The following is a 24,935-nucleotide window of genomic DNA, read 5'->3' on the forward strand; positions in this document are numbered from 1 at the left end:
GACGGTAGCCTACGTCTTCGCACTCTTTAGCGGGATTCTCCGTTGGAAATCCCCCTTCGTCATGCGTGAGAACCTTTACGTCGAACCGGGGTCCGTACAGTGATTTCTGACCGCCTTTGTTCCGCGTATCTTCGTTCCCCGGGGTCGCGGGCCCTTGCTTTACATCGCTTTCTTCCCGATTAACCGCCATCTTTGCGTCTTGGGGATGCGTCTCTATCGATAATCGGAACAGTCTTCCAGCACGATTTATTATATCCTTTGCAGTAATGATTCTTACCCCCTTCATGTACTATGATGAGTCTGATACAACACAAGTATAGTTCGAGTCACGATATAGCGAGCTCCTAAAATCGAGTAGGTGTTAAAGTAAACATGTTTCAGTCAGGGCCATACGAAAAAATGTTTTATCCAGTGTCGCCATTCTTAGAGGTACTGTTACAGGTAAAGGTCTTACTCAAGTCTTTAATATCTTAATTTATGAGAAAAGGTAGTGCAGTTAGGGACATAGAAAGACATTCATTCTCCAGGGCAAATAATAGCCCAGCTCAATTTCTATCCACCCCGTCCATGTTTTCGACGGTACGCGTCCCGATATCATAATCGAATCTCGGATTAATTAGTACGTCGCGGCGTTTTCGCGCGAGCTCCTCTATCTGGTGGGACGAGAAAGAAACCGTCCCGGGTTTCGTGGGTCGGTCGTATCCGCGGGGTCGATGTGTGGACGCCATATGTGCACGAAACTATGTAGCCGTTGGTATATAGTTGTCTCCTCGTGGGTACTGATTAAGCTAACCGGAGGCTGCGGACGCTTGGAGCCACGGCGAGCGGCACAGGCCTCTGCAGAGGCCAAGCAGCAACCAGCAGCAGCAGCAACAACGGCAGCCAGCTACCGCGGGCTCTGATGTATGCGAGCGATACAGATATCTCCGGGAAGGAATTTGCGTTGAATTAGCGTATAATCGGCGGGCCGATCTGCTCATACGGAATCCCGCGGCCCCGCTTACACGTGTCCTGAGAGCTGTATTCTCTGCGCGAACACAATATTTAGTGGCCGTCTCGTTGGTCCCGGCGTCGTTGGCCCTTTCCTCCCTTTGGCTCCCGTGGGACCCCGTCTTCGGTCCCCTGGTATGCGATTCCCCTTAAATCCAGGACCAAATATTTTTCCAAAGATCCACCGGTGAACCCTCTGCGCCCATCGTCGATTCCTACGCGCTGATTAACAGTCGCTGACGCTCGATCCTCCACTTTAACACCGGATCTAGGGGAAAGTCTGCTGGACTCAGTTGTATCCATCGATATCAAGACGATTGTCTAACCCTTTTCGTTGAACCAAGGCATCTTCAATTATTCCACAGATATTTCCATGCGTATATTCGTACAGCATAATTCACAAAGTTACAGCGTTTTCGACAATACCTACGTCCCGCGTTGAACTTTCCTCGACTCCTAATTTCCATCTTCCGTAAAAGATACCGAAAGTCGAGGGATCATTCGGTTAACGCAAGATCGACGGATCCGAGACGACGTTCGCGACTTCCACGAGGAACGGGGATGGCGTTTTGGCCGCGGGCATCCGTAGTCGGCGTAATTGGATCCTTGTTAAGCGTAGGAGTCTCGGGGAACGGTGAACCTTCCTCAAGTTTTCTTAAACGCGCTTTCGTTTCCTATTCCCGACGTCGAGCTCCGGGTTTCCGATTATTTAAAATTGCAAGACGCAGGGAACGACGATTATTTTAGAGTTTATATCTTCGTATTCGTATTTGTTGCGAAGCTGAGCAAATACGGTGTGTTAAAGAAGAACAGGACGTATGTTTACGTGAACTGTTTTAATTATTTTCATGCGTATAACCCAGTCCTGAGGCGGGTCCATGACGGGACACCCTGTATTCTGGAGAACTCGATTCGCCCGTAACCTGTCCCCGGATATTACGATACCATCTACCCGCAGATGATCGCGTCGAATCAAGGATACAAATTGACGAGGAGTATCGTCCCTCCGGATCGGTGCGCCGTCCTAACAGGGCTCCGCGAATAATCGTTTCCCGAGACGTCTTTGTTTCCCCGGTGCTCGCCGGGGTTAACAGATTCACCGTGGCTCCTTAACTCCGGCGTTCATCTCGACTTTGGGGTTTCGAGCCGGAGGGGAGGAGGCGGCCGGTTCGGCGACCGATCGTGGTTACTCGTGGTGGGTCGTCCCGATCCTGGCCCCGGCGATTCGATCTCTCGAATAGTCGATTCCGGGAAATCGAGGGGGGAAGACGTCGAGCGCGTGTCTTCCGACAGGAACAGCGGGGGAGGAGGGTAACCAGAGGTAAGAAAGACAGGAGGATGCCGGGTAACGAGCCTCCGGTCACGTGTATGGCGTCGGGCGTCGAGATGTCAGATCTATCGGCGCGTGCTCGATGGCGCGTGTCCTCGCCTGTTGATCAGCCCCCCTTGTCTCGTGTCTATGCCCGACGCATATCGCCTTAGACCATGATCCTGTCTATTAGTCACGAATTCTCCCTTGGAACCGACCGTGTCTTACATCTGACGCGTATTAGACGTTTGAATCCTCGAAAACGGATGCATCTTCCTGCCTGGGTCGCGTCACCCTCTGGCCATCTTCTTTTTGCTAGCTCGGATGCTATAAGTATCTTGTGTTTTAGAAATATGGATTGAAACTAGTTTCGATATTCAATTGTCTAACAAGTGTATAGAGGGTGTCTTGTTTACAGCAGAATATCTCGGAAGGAGTTTTAGTTATTAACACTAAACCTACCATGACCGGTCAAATGATTTCTAATCGCTTAATTTTTGCATTATATCGTATAATATACAGTCGTACGATCAGTAGGAATTGCTGAAACTTCTTTAGGTATGTAGCGTCAAAGTAAATGTGAAAATAAACATAGAAGATAGCATAAATTATAGTAGTTTTTATAGTCATCAGATAGAGGATGAAATGCCCTTTAAAATGAGCGTTTGTACGAGTCGATAGCTTTATTAGTTCCGGAGATATAGCGATTTTAATTTCAAGTCGATGCGGTGGCTAGTTTCTTAGATACGAGGGTCCGAAGCCTTTGTTTACGTTCATTGATTATCAATGAACTCGGGCGCGTGAAAATAGTAAACAGTGCGTAGTAAATTCTTGGAAATACTACGCGGAAGTAGGTCACGACAGTCACGACTCACGTGCGACAAAGAGGTCCAGCGCGACGCGTCAGACGAAGACAGCGATAGTCAAATTAAGAAAAATACCCCTTTACATAAATTACGATATCTCGAAAACGGTAAGTCCGATCGACAAAAACCAAAAACCGTTTTAAAGGGGAGGCCTTGCCGCTTCTAACAATACCTTAATAATTAATAAAACCCTAGTAGTTTCGGAACTGCACGCGTCTAAAGTTTTAGTATTTTTAATACGCGTTATTGGACTGTCCTAAGACAATGGAAACTGAATACTGGACTATATACAGGGTGTTCGGCCACTTCTGGGACAAATTTTAATGGGAGATTCTAGAGGCCAAAATAAGACGGCCGATCGTTATAGGCAAAAGAGACTACATATTTTTCTCAGAAAATAAACAATAAGAATAGAAGTGAATATTGAAAAATTCATTGTACGTATGCTATAAGAAAAATCGTGAAGCTAAATGTGCGCTAGAATAACATTGTACGTTAGAAATTCTAAACAAAATTTTAAAAACGGTCATTTGACCGGTTCGTGGTAGGTTTAGTGTTAAGAAAAGAGGTGCTACACGATATTATTTTGAATATTACGAGTATTATGAGCCTAATACGGAAAATGAGGATCTCGGTAAAACAAGTAAACATTTCCTAAACTTTTACCAGTCAAAAGAGTCTATACATACACAATATTTATAAAATATTAGAGCAACTGACCGGAGCAATAAATATAGAGTGATCGAGAAGAAACGATAAGCAGTATTTAAAATATTGTCCACTAAGAGTTGGCCCCGGACCAATTACGCCGCTTCGAAGGCTGTCTTCCGACGTTTTCCCCGGTCGCGAGGCGAGCCTTATCGCGGGTCGCGTTATAAACGCGCGTGGATCTAGCGAAAAAATCGTGTCCGCGATTAATTGGGCCCATTTTTCTCCGGTCGGAACGCGAACACCGTGGCGCGATATTTCTTTCTCGCACCGCAGTCTCGTTACACGGCCGAGTACGGCTGTTGCATCGCGGCGTCTCGCGCCGTTGTTCGGCCCGTTGAACGCGGGGGAAACGTCGAGGAAGAGTGTTTTATTTCCTGCAATTGCGTCAAGGAGGTGTGTTGCCGAGGGTCCCGTAAAAAGAAGAAACGAACAACGACCGCGTGGCGTGCCACTCGGAACTTTCGCGGCCCGCGCCAAGGATACACAGGATGCAGGAGGTGTCATTAGCATAGCGCGGAAGAGCCGTGCTTTATGATTTATTCGGCCCCTTCTTGTTATTCCCTCCTTTTCGCTCGTAATTCCAGCTGCACGCCGAGTAAACACGACCCCGTCTGCAATCCGTACCCGCGTAGATCCATCGGCACGATGGAAGAAATTCACTTTCGACCGTCGATACAATCCGTACGAATCTACGTTTCGAAATTGCCCTACCGCCGCCAGCCACACATCCAAGGTAATACTTAACACGGCTTCTTCGCGTCTTGTACTTTTACCAACGAGCAACACGCCGCTTACCACCGGGATATTAATTCTAATGGCTGATATCGCGCCTAATAGCGACGCCGGATGTCCACCATTCGAGACCTCCGAAGAAACCGTTTCTTTACAACATGAAACCCTACAGACATTGTTTTTGGTCATTTAGAGACGTCACTGAATTGAAACCCACGTGTATGGGTGACACGATTTTCCCACTGACGAGCTAACAAAATTAATTCTCAAGACTAGACGTTAACACATTAACGACGAGGCATTCTTATTAAAACTTTCTTATACGACGGATGATGTATTTAGACCAAAAGTAAGCTTTTAAATTAACTACTATGATGTATTCGACTGCCAGAAAAATACTAGTAGAATGAATAAAACCGATGTCGGAGAAATTACTAGAGAAATACACACTTGTCGTAAAACGAGAATACTCGTTTCCTGTCTGTAATGTGTTAACATCGATCTAGACTCTTGAATCTCAACTGTGAAGATAAGATCTATGACCAATTGTCTAAATACAAAGTTTCGTTTTCGTGGACAATTTGGTCTGCGAAAGGGTTTATTCGTTTCCACGAATAAAAGAAAATTCGAAAATTGTATTTTTGAATTCCGGTGTGTTTCCCATGTTTCGAAGGAACGATGCGAGAGGCTACGCACTGATTGCTGGAAATTGGACGCTCGATTGTTCAGGTAACGCCAGCTCTAGCTGGCCACTCCGAACCGATACCAGGATTCTCTTCGTCGCGATCACAATGTTATCCGACGCCATCGAGCCTGCAATTTCAATCCGTCGGCGCGACTGGAAACACCGGCTCCCTAGATCGAGGAAATAATAAGAGCCGTATACGTCCGGATCGTGCAAACGAGGTGTAACTGAAATCACTTGAGGCATCCGCTCAAACGAGCTGTGACCGTGATTCTTATCCACGGAGTCTTTAATTCCTTCGTTAGATCTCCGTCACGAGATATCGCGTTCCATTATTCCGCCGCGCGATATCAACTGTCCGCGACGTTAACTAGACGATGCTTCGATTTACGGGACGTTTCGATTCGCGAGACACCGGCGACACAAATAATAAATAGAGATGCGATCTTGATTCATCAAGAAACCTATGGGAAAAACAGAAGGAATTCCCTCGTTGAGTCGTGAGAAACCGCGTAACGTATGGCGCCAAGAGACTTCGAGCGATCGATGATACCGAATCGATACCAAAGCAGAAAGAGTCGATAGAAAGCATTTTTCTTGATATTTTACGTGTGCTAGCGTTTAATTTGCAAAACGCTCGTGAAAATCTGTTAGAATACGACTGGTCAGGGCGTAGGTTCCGGAATGGAACGATCGTTGTAACAGGTTTACCGGGTTCCGTTTCCGGGGAACACGGGGACGCGAGTGCCTTTACGCAATCAGAGAGGAGCAGGTTAAGCACGATCGCGGTTAGAAATCGAGGCTCCTTCGTCGCGTCTTCGGTGCGTCGCAGGTGTCTCCGTCGAGCCGCGACGCGACAAGACATTGCCATCAGCAGCGTCCATTAACTGGAAAACGCTGACTCGCATCGGCGAGCATCGCCGGCTAACGATTTCGCGGAGCACTCGGTCAGAGAGCGAATGTACGTGTCGCGGGCGCTTCTTACACGTGCAACCGTGGGAGACCGGAAACGGAGGATTGGCACCGTTCGCCGCAGGAAGATGTTACGACCGTCCTGGATACAACCTGACCTACATGCGGTCTCGAACGCGTTAAACGCTTCCTAGCTACCAAAGACTCGTTCTTTTTTTCTAACAAACACCAAATTACAATATCAGAATGTCTTTGAAATGTTCAATTTACTACTCTGAGACTCAAACTCCTAAACCACAGCTGAGTTTTATTCATTATTCTTGAAAGAATCATTACGTCGTTTCAAACCCTATCAACGGTTCCGAATAAGATCCGAATCAGGGCCCCGCAAATTAGCGGAAACATCGTGGATCATTTCCTATCGAGTCGTACAACATAATTCGGTTCTTCTGCGAACTACGTGTCCGATATCCGTCCCGCGTCCAGCTAATTTCCAGCATTTGCATGCCGATACAAGGACCCGGGACCTGTCGGCGTGGGGCAGCAGTTTCAATTTCGCAACGGCGATCCAATCATGTAAATCAGGGGTAGCATTATTAGTGGCGGCAATCGAACTCTCCTAGGCCAATAGGAGAGGTCGATGGGGGGGTTGTGGGGGTGTGGGAGGCAAGCACAGCCCCGGCCACCGATCCGAAACGAAGGGAGCACCGGCGTCCAACTAATCCAGGGTTTACCTAATCGCTTACTCTCCCTTCCTCCTTCGATTCCGATGGTTCGCAAAGCGGCTTACCCCTTTCTACCCCCCTCCCCCTCGCGCCCCTTGCAGGGGACACCCGAGAAATTCCGCATCTGCGATCGACTCGCGTTCGATTCCCGTCGGGATCGTGAATCTTCGTGGTACGTTCGACGCTGTCGCTCTTTCTGCGAACGTATTTTCGGCCCGGGCTGTCCGTTCGAACGAATCGCGATCTTCGTCGTACCCGGGGCTTGATTCATACCGTACCAGACCAGTTGGCATCGCTCGACCCGACCCGTTCGCTTGACGGATCGTTATACGATGCGTTTTCCTCGACGCTGATAGCCCCTGTCGCGAGCGTACAACGTGGCTGCACCCGATGAGCTACGTTTCAGAATTTCTGTCGCCACCGGGAACCGTGGACCTTGCCAAATACTGGGGTCCCCGGCAAGAGAAAAGTCGTGAGAAAATTAGTTTCGGGGTTCGAGTACCTGTTATCGTCTCTATTTTAGTCCTCGTTTGTAAACTGGTCGAAAGGTGAGATTCTAACGTCGGAATGACAATTTGTTTCGGTCCTATGGTTCGCGTTTATTTATTTCACGCCGTGTAACTTTCGTTGTTACATGTCAAATGTTATTTTACGAATTACAGTGGACGATATTGTTCGTCATCTTCACCAATTCAAACGAAACACAAATATACATCCTCCCTCGATATTGTTCGCTGAGTCATCCCCAACAGTTCCTAGAACTGCTTCGAGCATCCATGTTGTCTAAAGAATAAAAATATACACCCTTCCTCGATAACGTTCGCTACTCTTTCCCTCGATATTGTTCGTTGAGTCATCCCCAACAGTTTCTAGTTGTCTATATCTCACGATCAGTAACGAAAGAACAATTTATAACCACCCTCGATAAGGTACCAGCGAAAGTTAGCGGAGGATCACGGTTAGAGGACATAGTTTCACGGTTTTCGCGAGAATCATCCTAAAAGTGTATCTGCTCGTGTTCTTTCGAGTGCTCGCGTGGAATATCCGACTCGATTCCGCGACGTTTGATCAAATCACCGCTTATCTGTCATCGTCCAGACGCCGCGCTCGATGGAAGTGTAATCCCCCGGGGGCCCGATGAAAAACCCAGGCATTTCCCACGCCGTCGGGGGGGAAAAGGGAACGCGGCCGCGAAGAACCAGAATCGCCGGGTGGCTGGGGAGAAAGGGAACAGGAAAAAGAGGAGGGCACGGCACCGGGTAAACATAATCAGCACGCGGCCCGATAATTCCTGACTGCGAAAGAGCTCCCCGGGAACGCGGCCGCGCGATCGAACGAAAACGTAAGCCGGGTAATCCCCGGTGAAATACCGCGCCGGATCCCGAGAACTTTGCCGTACGCCCGAGGACATCGGGGACATCGATTATTCGCGGGAAACCGCTCGCGTTAATCGTTTAAACTCCGCTACGGAAGGACGTACCGCGGCGACCCGTGACTCCGCCAGGTACGCGACGCGTGATCCGGCAAACCACCAGACACCGACGTTCGATACCCGTCCTCCAGGAGTACCGGGCTACGTGCCAGCCCCCTCCCCCCCCCCCCATCCGCGTAATCGCCAGATTAAAATAAGATATTACGATCGTCGAAGAAAATCTGCGTTTACAAAAATATTTTCCCTCCATTACCGGTAACGATTCTTAAAAGGAACAGAGTTTGTAGGTTGGACGTTTCTGTCCCCTCCTAACTGGGGGAGATCTCCCTCGAATTATCACGAATCATTACACAATTTGAGAACTATTGTACTTTTCTACGTAGAATCGTTTTCCTTTAACACATTGACTGTCTGACTGAACCTTGACTTTATTTTTAAACAATTGGAAACTAGCATATCCACAATTTGTCAACTGATTTTTACAGTCTTGATAAAATTCAAGAGTAATTAAGAATTAATTTTTTGAGCTCCTTGTACAAGTTATTGATACAAGTTATATTTATAACTTTCTACCTTATTTTAGTACCATACTACTTTTTTCCTTAAAAATCATGTCCACCTATGGACTTCAATGCGTTAACCTGCGTAAAGTGAAAAATGTTTCTATCGAGCATTGTCTAACCAACAGTGATTTGGTCCTGGATAAAAACGATATTGCTAGTAAAAATCCTGGATCCTGCCTTTGTTCCCCGTTCCTCCGTGACCCCGTGGGTTTCTATTTCCCCCGGTACGTTCGCCGATGATCTAGAGGCGCACCGTCGCGGAAAAATGCACCGTGGATCCCCGCAAGTCGGAACGATATTGAATCGTTCCCTCGTGTCGGACGTCGGGGATAGGACACCAATATATTTCATAGACGGATACAACAAAAGGACACGGTTTCCTCGGGAGAGACCTCTCGGAGAGATTAGTATGCTCGTATCTGCATGCCGCAAGATCGTATCTGCCGCGAGCGCGGTCCTTTGTGGGTTTTTGTTTGCGTTGCGTACGTATTTATGTGACCGTCCTCCTCCTCTTTCTTTCCCTCCACCCCGTACGACCGCCGTCTCCGCCAGCGACGTCTCTTCCTGTAGCTCCTCTTCTTCATCCTCCTCTTCTTCTGTTTTTCCGTGCCATAACCGCGAGGACGCGTCTCTCTTCGAATGATTTGCTTTGTCCCCGGCGATATCTCGGATGCTAGTTTCGGCCCCACGCTTTATCCCCGCGGTTCACAATGAAACGATTTGCAAACGCGAGAACGGCTTCAACCGTTTATTGTTTTTAACGGCGGTCAGCCCCCTGATCGAAATCGTAAACAGCGGGACTTTCACGGAAACGTTTATTTTTATTTGAAGTTCGCATAAAACGCACTCGTTTGCTCCCAATTCACTAGAAGCGTCATCATTTGATGGTCAGTTCAGTTTCATTATATTTCTCAATAAAATAGTTGCGTAGTTGCGCGTCTGTAATGGATACGAATGCTGTGTTGTTGTTCTAATACAGCGATAATTCTGTTATAACGAGGATTTATTCGTTCCTCTAAGTGTCAGTTTTATTCTCAATAAGATAATTGTGTTTTATTACGAAGACGTTTAAATCGCGCGAAGGACTGAAAGTTCGAAACGGATCGCTCATCCGTGAGTCCCTCGAACCGTTCTTCTCGTCGGGTACTCTCGAAAGGTGGGCCCTAAACGTTAAGTTAAAAGCAGCCGGTCGCAATTAGAAGAAACCAGAGCCCCGGGAATCGTAGCTCCGAAAGGAATCCGAGCCAACGGAGGCGGCCGGGACATCCGTCGCCCGGCGCAGCCCTAATCCCTACTGTGTACCAATTACCTCGTCCATTTTGGCCGCAGTTCATGCAAATTGGATTTCGGTTGCAGAAGACAGAGAGCCGGAGGCCCCCTTATTCGACCGCGGAACGGGGCTTTGTCGTCGTTGAGGCGAACCGTGGGGATAAATGTGTCGCGCGCCTCCCGGAAAGAGACGTCCCTAACCGATTCGACGGTCAACCGATCCCGAAGAAAAGAGCCGTAAAATTGTTGCGACCGGTCACGAGGAAATGCACGCGACCGTGTATCGTTGTCGCCGACAATGAGGCCAGATGGACCCATTTTACCCCGGCCGGGTCCAGCAAACCGAACGGAAGGAAAGGTAAACGTTTTCACCGAGCGAAAGAAACGAAAGCAGAACCGACGTTACGAGGCAACGGGCCTAATCCAATCGAGGGAACGACTCGTGCCAGTTTCCTTTCTGGATCCCGGACTTTCCTCGAGTCGTCTCTTGTCCACTCGAGTCTCATTCTTGGAGCGTACAGGGCTCTCCAACAACGGGGGCGAAACTTTCCATCGTCACGTTTGCTCGAACCGTTGGATTATAAGAACTCTTGCTCGAGAAATTGGAATTATTCTGGTCGTTCAACCTATTTCCCAAAGATCGAATTTTATAGTTTCCATTTCAATTCAATTCAGAGTTCTGGTTTTGGAAGGCCCTGTAGGATAGGAGTTCTTTTATAGCAGCGGAAAAGCCTCGTGTCCGTTTGACAAACAAGGCTAAGCGTGTCTATAGTGTAACGCGACTTGAAACAGAGTTCTTGCAATTATGTAAACAGGGACTCCGATATTTTCTAGCTTCGTACGTTATCGTATCGCGTACCATACCGCTAGACGTCAGCGTCGTAAGGGTTAGAGATTTCCAACAGGGGGGGAGAACGAAAAACAAAACGCTCGGGACATTTAGGAGTCCTGAAAGGGGGTCTTCGTGGGGCACGGGGTAATGCGGCGGCGCCGGAGCATGGGAAACGTCGATGATCGTTGGTATCGCTGGGAAAGGAAAAGAACCATTATGTAAAGATGAACTTTTTGTGGCAATCTTTGCGTCAATTAAATTACCGCGATGCGTCCGGGCCCTGAGGTTCGATCGAGGCCTACGGTAAAGTGCATCGTGCGAGTGAGAATCGTTCCCACGAGAAACGTATTAAAGATATAGGCGCCTCGACGGGGAAAAGTAAATTGGCCAGTGATGCAACGCGGGGGCAATTTGATACCGAAAAACTCTGGAAAATTTCGGCAACACACTCGACATTTCCAATATTTATAAACCATTAAGCGATTTGTACGGTTAAACTGTATAAAATTGTTGAACCGTCGCCTGTACTGTTGTTTCATACTTCCATCTATCGATAAATGCGAATAATAACACGAGGTGTCGTGTACGACCTGTATAATTGTCGCACGTTGGTTCGCTGATACGGTTAAGTTTTAGTACAAGTGTGCAGACTCTATTTCATAATTACAAGAGAAACGATAGGAAACTCCTTAATATAGCTACAGATTTCTCTCCAGAATTAATTTCGATTTCTAAACTTGAGAATCAACTTTTCTACTTCCAAAATGTTAAAGAAGTTCCTCAGAGATGTAAATGAGTAATTTTCGACGTCGAGATGGGCAGTGTTGTCTTACGAAAGAACGAGATCGAAGAGTGGAGGGTCTCGAGAAGCGAGTAAATCGATTGTATCGGTTCGAGAGTGAACGCGTCGACATCGAGAAGGCCAGTGAATCACGGGGAGTGATTGGTAGTCGGTGGCCATAGGGTTTTGTGTCGGCGAGCGAGATGACGAGGACGATGACGCTTAATCGAACGCATCGTCCACGTCGTTTTCTCCTCTTGCTAGGCTGGCGGCTAGCGATCGACCGAGCGCGCACCGTGAATTCTATTATTTAGTCAGCGACGCCGGCTGGACACAGGTGGGCGCAGCAGTCGCATACGCAACCAAGCCGTTTAACGCAATTACCTTGCTGCCGTGCAGACGTGCGTGAAATCTCAATTTCGCCCCGTGCACGTTGCTTGTCACCCGGCGGATACCTGCCGCGGGAACGAGCGAACGAGTCGGCCGTTTCTTGCCGCGATACCGCAACACGCTTCGGAGAAGAATCCGTCCTAGACGCGAGAGGATTCCTCCTTTCTTGAGGCTGTTGCCTGCCGGCACGGAGCCGACGCTTTAATATCTACCGTGAAATCTTCCAGGGACGTTGTTGCAACGATAAAAATGCACCGAGACTTCGTCGAGGTTAGATCAACTTTCGGCGCGCGCCGGCAGAGGGCTGCGCTCTTAACTCTCTCGCAAGCGCTCGACCAATATCAATTTGTTGGTCGAGTATACGCAGTAAATTGAACATATTTCGATCCCTCCCAACTCTATCATCTTAAGAATCATTAACCAGTTAACTGTGATTGACGAGTATACTCGTCATGGAGAAGTGGCACGATTTTGTGTATTGACGAGTATACTCGTCATGCCTATAAAGTAGTTACCATTGACTATTTAAATTGTAATTTTTGAGAAAAACAAAACATATTCTTAAATTTCAAGATGTTTAGAATATTTTGAGGCCATGGCGGAATAAAACAAGCAAATAAAAAATATAAATAATTTGAGATGAACTTATGCATCCCCGTATGCACCGGCTGAAACAGCTTACCAGTTCGCATAACGAATTTATTTATGTGCAATGATAACGTTTTTTAGATGTTAGCCTAAAAGGGGCAAAGGCAAAAGTCAGAAAGTTGATTTATAATAGGGTTCCTTCAGGTATGGTCAGTCATGGGACAAATGCGTGACACCGACCAGGCGCTGAGCCTATTGATACCTACTGGCCCGAAGATATCTAGCTATCGAGTGGGTTTTTATTGCGTGTTTAGTTTAATATGTATGTAATATATGTGTATGTTAAACAAATAAGTAAATATTACTAATAAAATTGTCAATTTTATAAAATAAACCCATCTTTTTGATCCAATATCTTACCAGCGCAACTTACTCTGTGATTGACGAGTATACTCGTCATGGCTCGATTCTGGCGACACAAAACGGTGCGCGCTCTCAAACGAGCGTGCCACAGTTAACTGGTTAAAAGAATTCCAACGCAAATACCTAAGTAAATTACTATATCTCGCAAGAGACTCTTTCATCCGGTTCAACGATGCACCGTATATTTCCGGGCGTAATAGCAGCCCCCAGAGTCCCTCTTGGGCAGAGGCGCGAGTTGCACGGTTTGAACCAATTTCCAAAGACGTCTCTAGGAAGCGGGGATATCGATGGGTGCGGAAGAACGTCGGAGAAGAAGGGTCGCGGAGGACGGGTCGGGGGCGTTGGTTAGGGGTTTGCGTGCAACAGCACGGGCACACAGAAGGGTCAGCTACAGATTTTTGCGGGCAGCTCGAGCGGCGTCGGGCAGCTGGCGTGCGGTGAGCCGCCCTGGCCGCAGCGTTGCGTCGGTCGTGCATCACCGGCCACCGTATTAACCCCAAGCCCCGACGTACTCGGCCAGCACCACAGGCCGCAGAGTCCACGGTCCACGGTGCCCCATGCCAGTCCTCCAACCTTCCACGCTGTGTACCTGCCCTGCCTGCACACCCACCCGACTACCCAGCCACCATATCGGCCATAATTGTTCACGGTTCCTCGCTCTCCGCCCGAATCGCCTCTCTCTTTCTCTCTCTTGCACGCGCGGAGCGCGGACACGTACGTTCGTAAGCGAGTTCGATGCGCTTTCCTCGTGTTAAGCAACGGGCGTTTAGCGGCGATACGGGAAACGGGTCCCGCGGTAAATGGCTCGGTATTTAATGCGCCCCGACGCTGTTCCAGTCGATTCGGTTGGCTAGGATATTCTGCGGTTTCGATCGTTTTTGTCGGTACGCGATCATCCGCGTTACCCGCCCCCGCCCCTCGCCACCCAACCATGTACCCGATGAATAATCGAGCGATTTTATTTGTTTCGATACCGTCCTACACCGTTTGTTATCGGTTGGCTAATTGGGAACGGCTGTCCATGCCAACGAGAAACCGAGTCCCAAGAAATTGGTCGACTTTTCTCTCGATGTCCTCATGGAGTCAAGAAACAACTTTTACTGGATTGTTAGAATTTCTACATATACTTCATCAAATTACGCGTTGTTTGCCTCTTGAAACATCAAAATCGTCTAATCAGTTCGGGAGTTATGATTTTTTAAACATACGCATGCAGTTTCAGTGGAATGATCCCCTGAAATGTTCTGGTCAGACATTGTATTTTCGTTAAGGAATTTTTTTCTCAAAAGTGCGTAGGATTTTGGGGGTATGTGTAATGACAAAAAATGATCGTAATTGACCCCCGCAGCTAAAAATAATTTTTTTAGAACGATGTGAAATTTTTCTTTTTCGCCAAAAAATTTAGGCACCTGCCTCTGTTTTTAATTTTTAATGAATTTGTTTGTCGCTGTATGGAAATGTTGTTTAACACTTTTTTCTGGGTATCCATGATCTCTACTTCCTGAATAAATTTCAATGAAATACACTATTATAGAAGACCATTAGAATCAACTACTTCGTTCTCGATTCTCCGGAGCTACACGAAGCTCCAGAACTCATATACAAGGTTTCCGTGCGTGTGTATAGGAATGGAAGGGTCTGTCGTGTGTTCTGGTAGCGAAATATTTTGATATCCTCAATACTTGCACGCTCTAAATATTACATTTTCCAGTTTTCCAGGCTCCTACGTCTCCTCACAGCGATTCGACTCGAATCCATCGGATTCGAGTCTCCAGTCGAATGGTTCTCCGTTCTCATCGGCGTATCGGAATTAATTAGCGACAGAGGAGGTGGCGGCGGTGGAAATTTTTACGAGCGCCGCTCGAGTAAAACGCGTGTTAACAACCCGGCCGATGAGTCGAAGGGTAATCACCGAATAAGCGTCCGCGAACGTCGATCGGCCCCGCCGCGTAACCAGAGTGCGAACCGACGTTCGAATTAATAAATCACATACAGACGAGACGTTTCCAAATGCGTGCGTGTCGCTATACAAGCAATATCCCTGATAATGACAGGTTACGCGCGACGATACACGAACTTCAGTGTACCCGGCTACCAGGAAATGTCCCGCGAAGTTAAGTACCGTGGAACAAGTCCGGTCGTTTGCTCCGTTATTAGTAGCAGTGGCCGCGCGTAGAAACTTGATCGAAGCCCGGCCCTCTCTCTCTCCCGATATAACACGAAACGAAAGATACGCTACCGAGAACGCGTCAAATTAAACGTCGTCGAGTTCCCCGTCGAACGTGTAATCATCCCTTCCCGTAACCTACGAACAAATGGAGCCATCGACTTTTTTAACGCCATTCTTCAACCCGTCATCTCCATTTGGAGTAATGTGTTGTGTCAGAGGTTCCCAAACTGGCGCACCTCGGGTCCCCCAGCGTCCTAAACGCAATGGAAATCACCAAAGGGTGGTCAAAAGTGAGAAAAAAAAAATTGGTTACATAGATTTTCTGTGCTTTGGAATTTAACGAGTTTCGAGAACTCTTTGATATAAAACTTTGTCCATCGAGAAATATTAATTTAAATTAAGTTAGTTCTGATTATTTGATGATAAAGTAGTGAATTCTCGTGAAGGGGACCGTGAAAGTGTTATCGAGACAGAAAAGTGACGATGTTTGGGAACCTCTGTCTGGCGTCGTACGTTTTAACTCGCCAACTTTGTCGTTCCTCGTTATTCTTCGCGATCGCCTTGTAGTTACAACCTTATCTGTCCGAATACATCGGCCGAACTGGGGCAAACGACAAGTCTTTGCCACTCTTTGATATAATTATAGTTATTCCCTCCCTGGCGAAGTGTTTTACGACGCGTTTCGGTCATTGCTCACTACCGAGGGCGACGCAACGGCATACTTCGCGTCGCATACCTCGCGTTGCGACGCAATTATTCGGTACAACGTATTACGCTAATTACTTTCGGCAACGGCGAAAAATAACAGTCTTCACGGACGTTCCGTGTACTATATTATCACGCGTGACAGTTTACCACACCGTAAACGGTATGTTTACTTATACGCACGATATGGTGAAACATCATTTGGTAGAATTCTGGAACGGATGGACTCACGATTTCCAGTGGTAAAGTAAAGATTCTTAAAACGAACAGACATGATTCGTAAGATGATTCTATTCCCCCCCCAACTGTGTAGAAATACTAAAAGAAAACATTGTTAGAAGGGTCATAAAATGTATGATGGCGACAAACGAGTGGAAAGGGTTAAGAGTCGTTGCTGTAAACCAATTTTTGGCGCATCGAAACGCTCTCTCGAGGAGGATGCAGAGACGGAACGATCGATCTGGATCCCAGGCGTCGGAGGATCGATCGACGGGGATGGTAGCCAGCGGAGAACAGCTAGCACGAGCTCATATTCCACATAATGAGAGCGGCAGCGAGATCAGACAGGCCGACACTGCCGCGTAATTGAAACCCTTCCGAGCTAACCGGTCCTCGGTCGATCCCGTTAAAAAACGCGCGAGCACCTCCGCGGGAAATCGGAACGAACTTTTGAAATCCATCTCGAAGCCACCCCCCCACCACTTCCTACGAATCCCCTTACGTTTTACGAGCGATAAACCGCTCTCGATCGCCGGGTAATTGGACGATCCCGCGATGAGATCGGGAAACACCGAAATTCTTCAGCGCCGCGAAAGGGCCGAAAAACTACACCCCGCCGCTCGTAATGTAGGTAATTTGCGTTAACCAACGATCCACGGGTACGTGCGCGGGGAAACGAAATTTTTTAAATAAAAACACAACCCTCGATCGTCGAATTTGGTAATCGTTAGGGAAGAAGACGATGCATAAGTCATAAAAGAGTCTCCTTTGACGATATACCCACGAAATATTATTAAATAAATTTTCAATCGTCCAGAAGAAGCTGACGAAAATAATTTAACGCTTTGACTGCCACGCCATTTTTATTATGGAACTAAAACAATTAATCCTCATTTCAGTTAGGTTACGAAATTGACAAGATTCATTTCTGTAGTTTACAATCGTACAAAGTGAAAGTTTTGGTCTCCCAAAAAATTTAACGGTTTGGCAGTGAATGCGTTAAAGAGTGTCGTGTCAGAGCCGAGTTACGGAAGTCTGCGGAAACGTTAAGCGTCGGATGACTTATGACCGGAAGCATGCAGGGTAAACATACATACGTGCAATGCAGAACTCGATTACTTACGTACTGATGATCCATCGTGGGTACGCGCGATGTCCACGGCGGGTAGGAGCGTGAAACAGAAAAAGAGCATCGTCGTTAATGGTCGTTGTTACGCACGAGGTCGAGTTCTTATTTGTTTAAAGTCCAAAGGGACGTTCGCGTAATCGACGCGCGCTTCGCGTGGCTACGCGGCGACGATTAAACGTCGCGGCGCAGATCTATCATGACTGTCATTACCGAGCGTTATGGGGGCGGAAAAGGGGAGAGCACGGACGGGGTTGGCAGTCGCGGCGGGAAATTATCGTCGAGTATATACACGGACGATCGTTGACAGGCGGCAATCAAGTTACGCCGGCAATCGCGTATCGGTAGACGCATACGGTCGGTATAACTGCTATTAACGTCGTTTTTGCGGCTGGCATGATAGCGCGGTGGCGTGCGCGGAACTACGAAACCGCCTGATCGCCGTTGTTCCGCGGAACGTTCGCCCAGCATTGGAAAACCGAGGGAATTTCTGCGGCCTGAGCGTGCACGAGACCGTTCCTCGATCCGTCATGATCAAACCGGGACCTGTGATTTAATTGTCACCCGACTCCGCGACGGAATCGAGAAACTCCCAGGGACGGGGCCTCACGAGGCCTCGGGTATTCCTTTTTTAACCGCACGAAGCCACGAGGCAGGAAAAATATTTAGCGCCACCCTCGAACTTTACCTCTCTAATTGCCCGGGAACTTTGGAGGCAATTTTAGAATTTCTTTAAACGAACGCCTGAGAAGGGATTGGTAGATCCAGAACTACTGTAGAATTCTTTCCACGTGTCGTGATGTTAAAATTGTTGGGGGAAGCACTTGCTTTGTGGGAAGGAGACTATCCTAGAACTAGTCAGACCTAACAAACGCCTCTGTTCGGTATTGGATAGGTCACTGTAGAATTCTTTTCATGTATCCTGATGTTGAAATTCTTGGGGGAAGCACTGCTTTGTGGGAAGGAGATTATCCTAGAATTAGTCAGTCAGACCTAACGAACTCTGTTCGGTATTGGATAGGTCACTGTAGAATTCTTTTCATCTGTTCTTATGTTAAAATTGTTGAAACACTTGCTTTGTGGGAAGGAGACTATCCTAGAACTAGTCAGACCTAACGAACTCTGTTCGGTATTGGATAAGTCACTGTAGAATTCTTTTCACGTGTCGTGATGTTAACATTGTTGGGGGAAGCACTGCTTTGTGGGAAGGAGACTATCCTAGAACTAGTCAGACCCAACGAACTCCTCTGTTAGGTATTGGATAAGTCACTGTAGAATTCTTTTCATGTGTCGTGATGTTAAAATTGTTGGGGGAATCACTTGCTTTGTGGGAAGGAGACTATCCTAGAACTAGTCAGACATAACAAACTTCTCTGTTCGGTACTGGATAAGTACTGTAAAATTCTTTCCACGTGTCGTGATGTTATAATTGTTGGGGCAAGCACTGCTTTGTGTGAAGGAGACTATCCTAGAACTAGTCAGACCTAACGAACTCTGTTCGGTATTGGATAAGTCACTGTAGAATTCTTTTCACGTGTCGTGATGTTAAAATTGTTGGGGAAAACACTGCTTTGTGGGAAGGAGATTATCCTAGAACTAGTCAGACCTAACGAACTCCTCTGTTCAGTACTGGATAAGTCACTGTAGACTTCTTTTCATGTATCCTGATGTTGAAATTGTTGGGGGTAGCACTTGCTTTGTGGGAAGGAAATTATCCTAGAACTAGTCAGACCCAACGAACTCTGTTCGGTACTGAATAACTCAGTGAATATAACAAAGTTCTACTAGTCAATAATATCGAATCTAAGCCTCTAGTGTATTGACAAGTGACTTATAACTGAACTGCGGATCTTATTCGTATTTTTATTAATTGAACGTGATCCTCGCGACCCACTAGGAGGCGAAACACTGTAGGAAGGTCTCGAAGAAGACGATGAGCGTTTCTCAGACCAGAGGCGAGTCGATTTCGCGGCGTTTCGCGAATCTCGTCCAACGAGTGGCACGATATCCAGTCCGGCAATTATAAAACTGCTGTAGAGAGCCACCGCCACCGCGAAACACATGTCGTCCCCCGGTGGCCATCCTCTGCCACCCCCGGGTCGGCGTCCTTCGACACGCACGCACGCACCGACGCCCCCGTGGCACGTACCGCTCCTCCGTTTCTGCGAGTGTGTCGCGGTTCTGAATAATTTGACATGTTGTCGTACACGTTATTATTCAGATAGATCTTGAGATACCGCCATTCGAGCACACCTCCGCCTCCTTCGCCTCTTTCTCTCTCTTTTTCTCTGTTCGATCATCCCTGGAAGACTTGTTCGACGTAACTGTTAATTCAAACTCTTGTTCCAGTGACTTATTATACTACTTATGTCCCGTAGCATGTGGGACACAGGACTCGATTTCTATTCGACCTTGTTCTCGAGCTACTATTAACCCCTTAAATTTGTTCGTACAAGGTAATAGATTTGACGAATACCTCGTGAATGTAAAAATAAAACTCGACATCAAGAATTGTGACGAGTCAGACACGTTATTGTACGATAAGGGGTTAATACCAGAATTCATTTATCCAATTTTGCAAACATCGATTCTTCCTGTAATTTCTCAAATAATTAGACTCGATTTGATCTTGTCATGGCGTTTGTTTCGAAAATACTTTCTGCAAATAAATCTTCGTTAACACTAGAACTACCAACAATTACGAAGTATTTATTATACTCCAAGAAACGTATAATGCAATGGATATAAATGCATATTCTATCCCTCATAGAAATCTAGGGTAAATTTGCAAAAATTCAGTCAAATAAATTTGTAGCGATTTTTATTAGAAATTATGAGTAATTTTGACCAGTTTGGTAGTTTCGGTGTTAAACCAAACAGTTTCTCCGGGAGTCTGGGTCGTCTTGAATCGCCGTCGGGTTGACAGGCGACAGAAAATTGACGATGGAGCCCGGCAGTTTCTAAATCGAGATTGACATTGAGATTGCGGCGGTGCACGGATTGTCATGCGGGCCTCTAATAGGCAGCCCATTAGCATGAAACGGCGTAATCGTTTCGCTTTCGCGTGCACGTAGGAAAAAAGAACGCGCGTACCCCGGACTCGTTATACCGCGTGGATCGCGACGAGTCATTAGAATAATACAGCCGGTAATGCGCTAAACATCGGGACGCGCATAATAAACTGGCTGCACCTGCAGCACGCCGTCTAATTATTCGGCCGGTTTTTTAAGTCGCGGCGATTTATATCAAGCAATTAGCTCTGCCTGTACCGCTAATTGGAGTGAGACCGCGTACGTGCGCCGGACTACGGGCTCCTGATAAACAGGGACTATCTCGTTAGTACTTCGCGTGGGGTCTGCCCTTTCCCCGTACAAACGAACCGACGAAACTTTCGAAACGCCCGTCCCGATTCGTTTTAAACTGGAAACCCGGTCGGTTTTAATCCTAGAACGATCATTAACGAGGGGCCCTCGAAATGACTATAGATATTCTTCGATAGCGTGACAATTCAAGCACAATTTCATATTGAGAGGTTGACATGTGTTTAAGTGCAATGCACCAAAGATTCCTCTTTCGTTACAAATTTAAGCGTAGAAAATAAGGACTAAATGCATATTTATTTTAATATACAGCAAACTGAGGATAATAGATAGTGGAAAGGCGTCGAAATAGGCTGCCTTTCCTGCCAGAGAAAGAAAAGATTCGATCGGGCGAGTCACAAACGAGTGTTACGAGGTTCCGTCGATGAAGAGGAAAAAGATTGAGATAGGAAATTGAAAGCGTGTCGGACGAAAGCGAGAAGATTGTTCGAGGCAGCGGACGTGACAGGTCCCGGAGACGAGGCGCGAAGGAAGTCCGCATTCCTGGCGCGAAAACGTAAATTAAAATACACCGGAGCCCCGGCGGTGGTATCAATCAATGTCTTGGCAGGTAGAGAAAAGGGAGGCGCGAAGATGCCTCGTCATTAACGGGGGGCATTTTCGATAAACCGTTCCTTCTGGTGGCCAGAAACGGGCAATTTACTTCCTGAAACCGCTTCCGAGCCGCGTTCTCGTTCCGCGAGACCGCTCGTTAAACGCTTTTACCGATTCTACGGCCGATCCACGATCCGCTGCTCGCGTCTGGAGAACGGAGTAACATCTGACTCGCGCATTAATTCAACGTTTCCGGTCAACGAGATCGTCGTGATTTCTGCAACGCGTTGCCTCGTTCGCCGAACGCGAAATTACACCGCGTTAAATACAGGGTATGGCAGGATAAATTCAACCGCGTGTTATTTACGAGCCGCGATCTGAATTCGCACGAATATTATTTATCGCGCTGTTCCGGCGGCTCGTACGCTTTCGGAATTCATTTCAATATATTCCTAAACGCGTGCTAAGCAAGTTTATGCAAGTTAAAGTTTCGCACAATGGGCCGATAAATAATTCTGCGATAATTACGATCTTCACTCCCTGAGTCCGTCGAAGCGGGATTTCGAGGTTAAAAAAATTATTTAACCTTGATAACGCGTGTCCAACAATTTTTCAACCGATCCAACCTCATTCGTGATTCGTAAACGAAGGACATTAAAAAAACGATACGAAAGACGAGGACAACCTGGGAGCGACGTTCGTCTTAAGGATCATTATTGCGGAGGGCGTCGGTAGCGTCTTGGGGTCCAGTTGCGTCGAGGAGATCTGCGTAGATATAGCGCCGGCCCCTAAACATCCACCATTATATTAAATTGTGTATATTTCCCTTCATAATTACTCGAATTATACGCATTATGTAAATCGGTATGTTAATGCACCGCGTCCAACCTCCCGCGCCCCCCGGAGCCCACACCCCTTTTGGTGGCTGAGCTCCGGGTTCTCTAGCGGTGCTTTCGTCCGGCACGCCGCAAGAGGATTACAGCAATTTCGTTTAAGCGCGCGCTAAATGTTACTTTATGCGCTTCTTATTCAGACCGGCATCCGCTCGCGCGGCTCCGGTCAGCCATTTCTAGATCGTGCGCGTTTAACGCGCGCCTTTATTTACATAATATTCCGCGGGAGATTCGTATCGGCGGCCGTCGACGCGCGCTGATCCACGTTTTTACTCGACGGAACCTCTCGAAATCTCGAAAAAATTCCAAAACGTTACTTGCAAATTTACGGTGTATTTTACAAAACTTATCTCCACATCTTCGTTGGACGGTTCCTCGTCGTTTTTTTTTAACCCTTATGTGGATTATTAGGGCCCTTTGAAAGTTTAAACTAACAATTATTTAATATATGTCGATGCAATTATTTGAAAATTGATGTAATCCTCCATTTGATAAAAGTTAACACTAACTAGAATAATTCAGTTGAGATTGAGAGTCCACTTAAGAGTTAAGGGATGGAAATCAACGTGGAACATATACAGACGTTGAACTTTATCAGAAAAGAAGCAGATTTTTAAAAAATACAGAGATACGTGTCCAGAGGGTACGTAATTGCGATCTATAATCTTGCTGGATTATTTTTTTTTTGGAAAAGCGATTTCGCGAAGGAGCATAGAAGGAAGATTTATCGGTCGTTAGGCTGGCAACACCTGCCCCTATATCGGCTCGTCTTCGTATTTCAGCGCTTCTCCGTCTTCGTGGAACGTCCGTCACGCGAAAAACTTATTCCTTCCGGCCGATATCGGTCGACGGTGCCTCCATATCGGTACCAGTACGCTCTATTTACATAATATTCCCGGTGATCGATATCGGGGGCACAGATTGCGGTTCCTTAATAAGGCTACCAGCTCAAATTAGGAACCCGCAGCCATTCGCGGCGCCCCTGTCCAATGTAGGAAGGGGGGGCCGGTAAAATATAAACCGGCGATCGCCGGATAAACGCGATCTTCGTTATTAGCGATAGGCATCGATTAATAAAGCAAATCGACGTCCATCGTCGGGGCCCCGACGCCAAAAGCGAATGGCCGATAAGTTACTTGGCACGTTACTGCGTGTTTTCGGGCAACTTTAACACCGTTTCGACATCCTATGGTTAGCAATTTCCTCTTAATAGACGTGTTACTGTGTTCTTCGGTCTTTACGTTGCAACAAATTTTTTCGTACACGAGCATAGTTTGATAGTCCATCGAACCTTCGAACTCTTCGATAAAATAGTTTCCTGGGTGCTTGTAAGTTTATTTTATTCTTATTTACAGTTCTTTTCGCGTCTTCTCTATAATCTTAATATTCGAGAAGCATAGACGTAACAGAATTTTGTCGAGAGTTTGTTAAAAATATTTTAGACGAACTTTGTCGACTTTATTAACCTCGATATATAAAATATAATATTCAACGATAAAGAAACGCTCTGATGAGAGTTAGAGGTACTTCGAATCTGTCCCACTCGCGTTTAGATAGGATTAATGTTAATAATTTTGAAAATAAACATGTGATTTCTAAATTGAACATCCCCTTTGGAGCCAACGAATACGATTAAAATTGTATGCCTTCGAAAATAGAAATTCCACGAGCATTTTGAGCGTGGCGGCGCGTCGGAAGCAGGAATAAAATCCTCGTAGGATATTATTAACCGTCGAGGTTGCGGTGGTTTTGGAAAAACTCGTGCACCGATTACCGGAGCAATTCGTGTCCTCATTACCGGCGCCAATAATTATCGAATGGAGGATTTCGATCGGCCGCGGTGGCAAACGATCCCCGGACGACTCTCAATCAACCGGTGGACGAGGACGAGGACGATGATCGACGACGAGGCGGATGACGATCGGCTGCAATTTCGATGATGATACGGAATTATCCAGCGCGAAGGGATCACCGGGCCCCGAAGAAGGACCCTCGAGTCGTCGGGTACCTCTCTTTCGCACCTTCGAACGGCCCCAACAATGTTTTTCGGTGCTCGCGACACGGAGAAGCGCACGCCTATACAGGGTGTTCCGACGAACTCGAACACTTGGATTTCTAAACGAAATTATTCCGCAATAGCAGTTTAAAGTGCTTCTTCTTTCCGCGAGATTGTAAATTCTAATAAAGTAATATAATCGGGGTTTCCTTCCCAGAGAAAAATCAAGTAAACACCACTTTGACGTCGTGGTTGTTTTGTTAGGGGGATCGTGTTCGAATTTAAATCGTTTTTGTGCTACGTAGGAACATTTGCGCTTTCAAGGTATAATACGACGTTGTTCTTCGGAATTTTTTGTAAAATAATAAAGTTAGGGTCACCCTGTATGGAGGGGGGGATGGAGAACCGGGCACGTACATACGCGGGGCTTTTATTACACGCGCTGGCCGGGGGTAGAAGGACGAGATCACGGATCCGCGGGCGAACTTCGTTACGGACCTGTGTGATTTTCCATGCAAATTGAGTTGTTCGCCTGTCATTATGCTAATAAAAGTAATGACGCGTCGCGTATATACGGGTAATGCAGCTGCTGTAATGAACCACGGTGTATATCGGCGTCGGAGGTCCTCGCACCGTCGGATCGTGACATCGCGACATTTCTTCGCGTCCAAACAGCTGGACGACAGAGAGAAAGTCCTCAGGGA

At 46.9% G+C, this 24,935-nt stretch overlaps 1 protein-coding gene across 8 annotated transcripts in view; it reads right to left on the bottom strand.

The window, feature by feature from the left end:
- The window catches only part of LOC122395425 (ankyrin repeat domain-containing protein SOWAHB), a 138,098-nt gene that overhangs the window by 19,840 nt on the left and 93,323 nt on the right, over positions 1-24,935 (bottom strand). For 4 of the 8 annotated variants that reach the window (XR_006258974.1, XR_006258975.1, XM_043392992.1 and 1 more), the window contains exon 9: positions 17,426-17,428. The exons of the other annotated variants lie outside the window; for them this stretch is intronic. Coding sequence is in view for 2 of the 4 variants with exons in the window: in XM_043392992.1 (XP_043248927.1) it covers positions 17,426-17,428 (3 nt within the window). In the remaining 2 variants the exon portion in view is untranslated. The remainder of the gene's footprint in view (positions 1-17,425; positions 17,429-24,935) is intronic. 8 annotated transcript variants of the gene reach the window in all.

This window comes from Colletes gigas, unplaced genomic scaffold (genome assembly GCF_013123115.1).
Source record: "Colletes gigas isolate AHSC1104 unplaced genomic scaffold, ASM1312311v1 Colletes_gigas_Sc00005, whole genome shotgun sequence".
Taxonomy (NCBI): domain Eukaryota; kingdom Metazoa; phylum Arthropoda; class Insecta; order Hymenoptera; family Colletidae; genus Colletes; species Colletes gigas.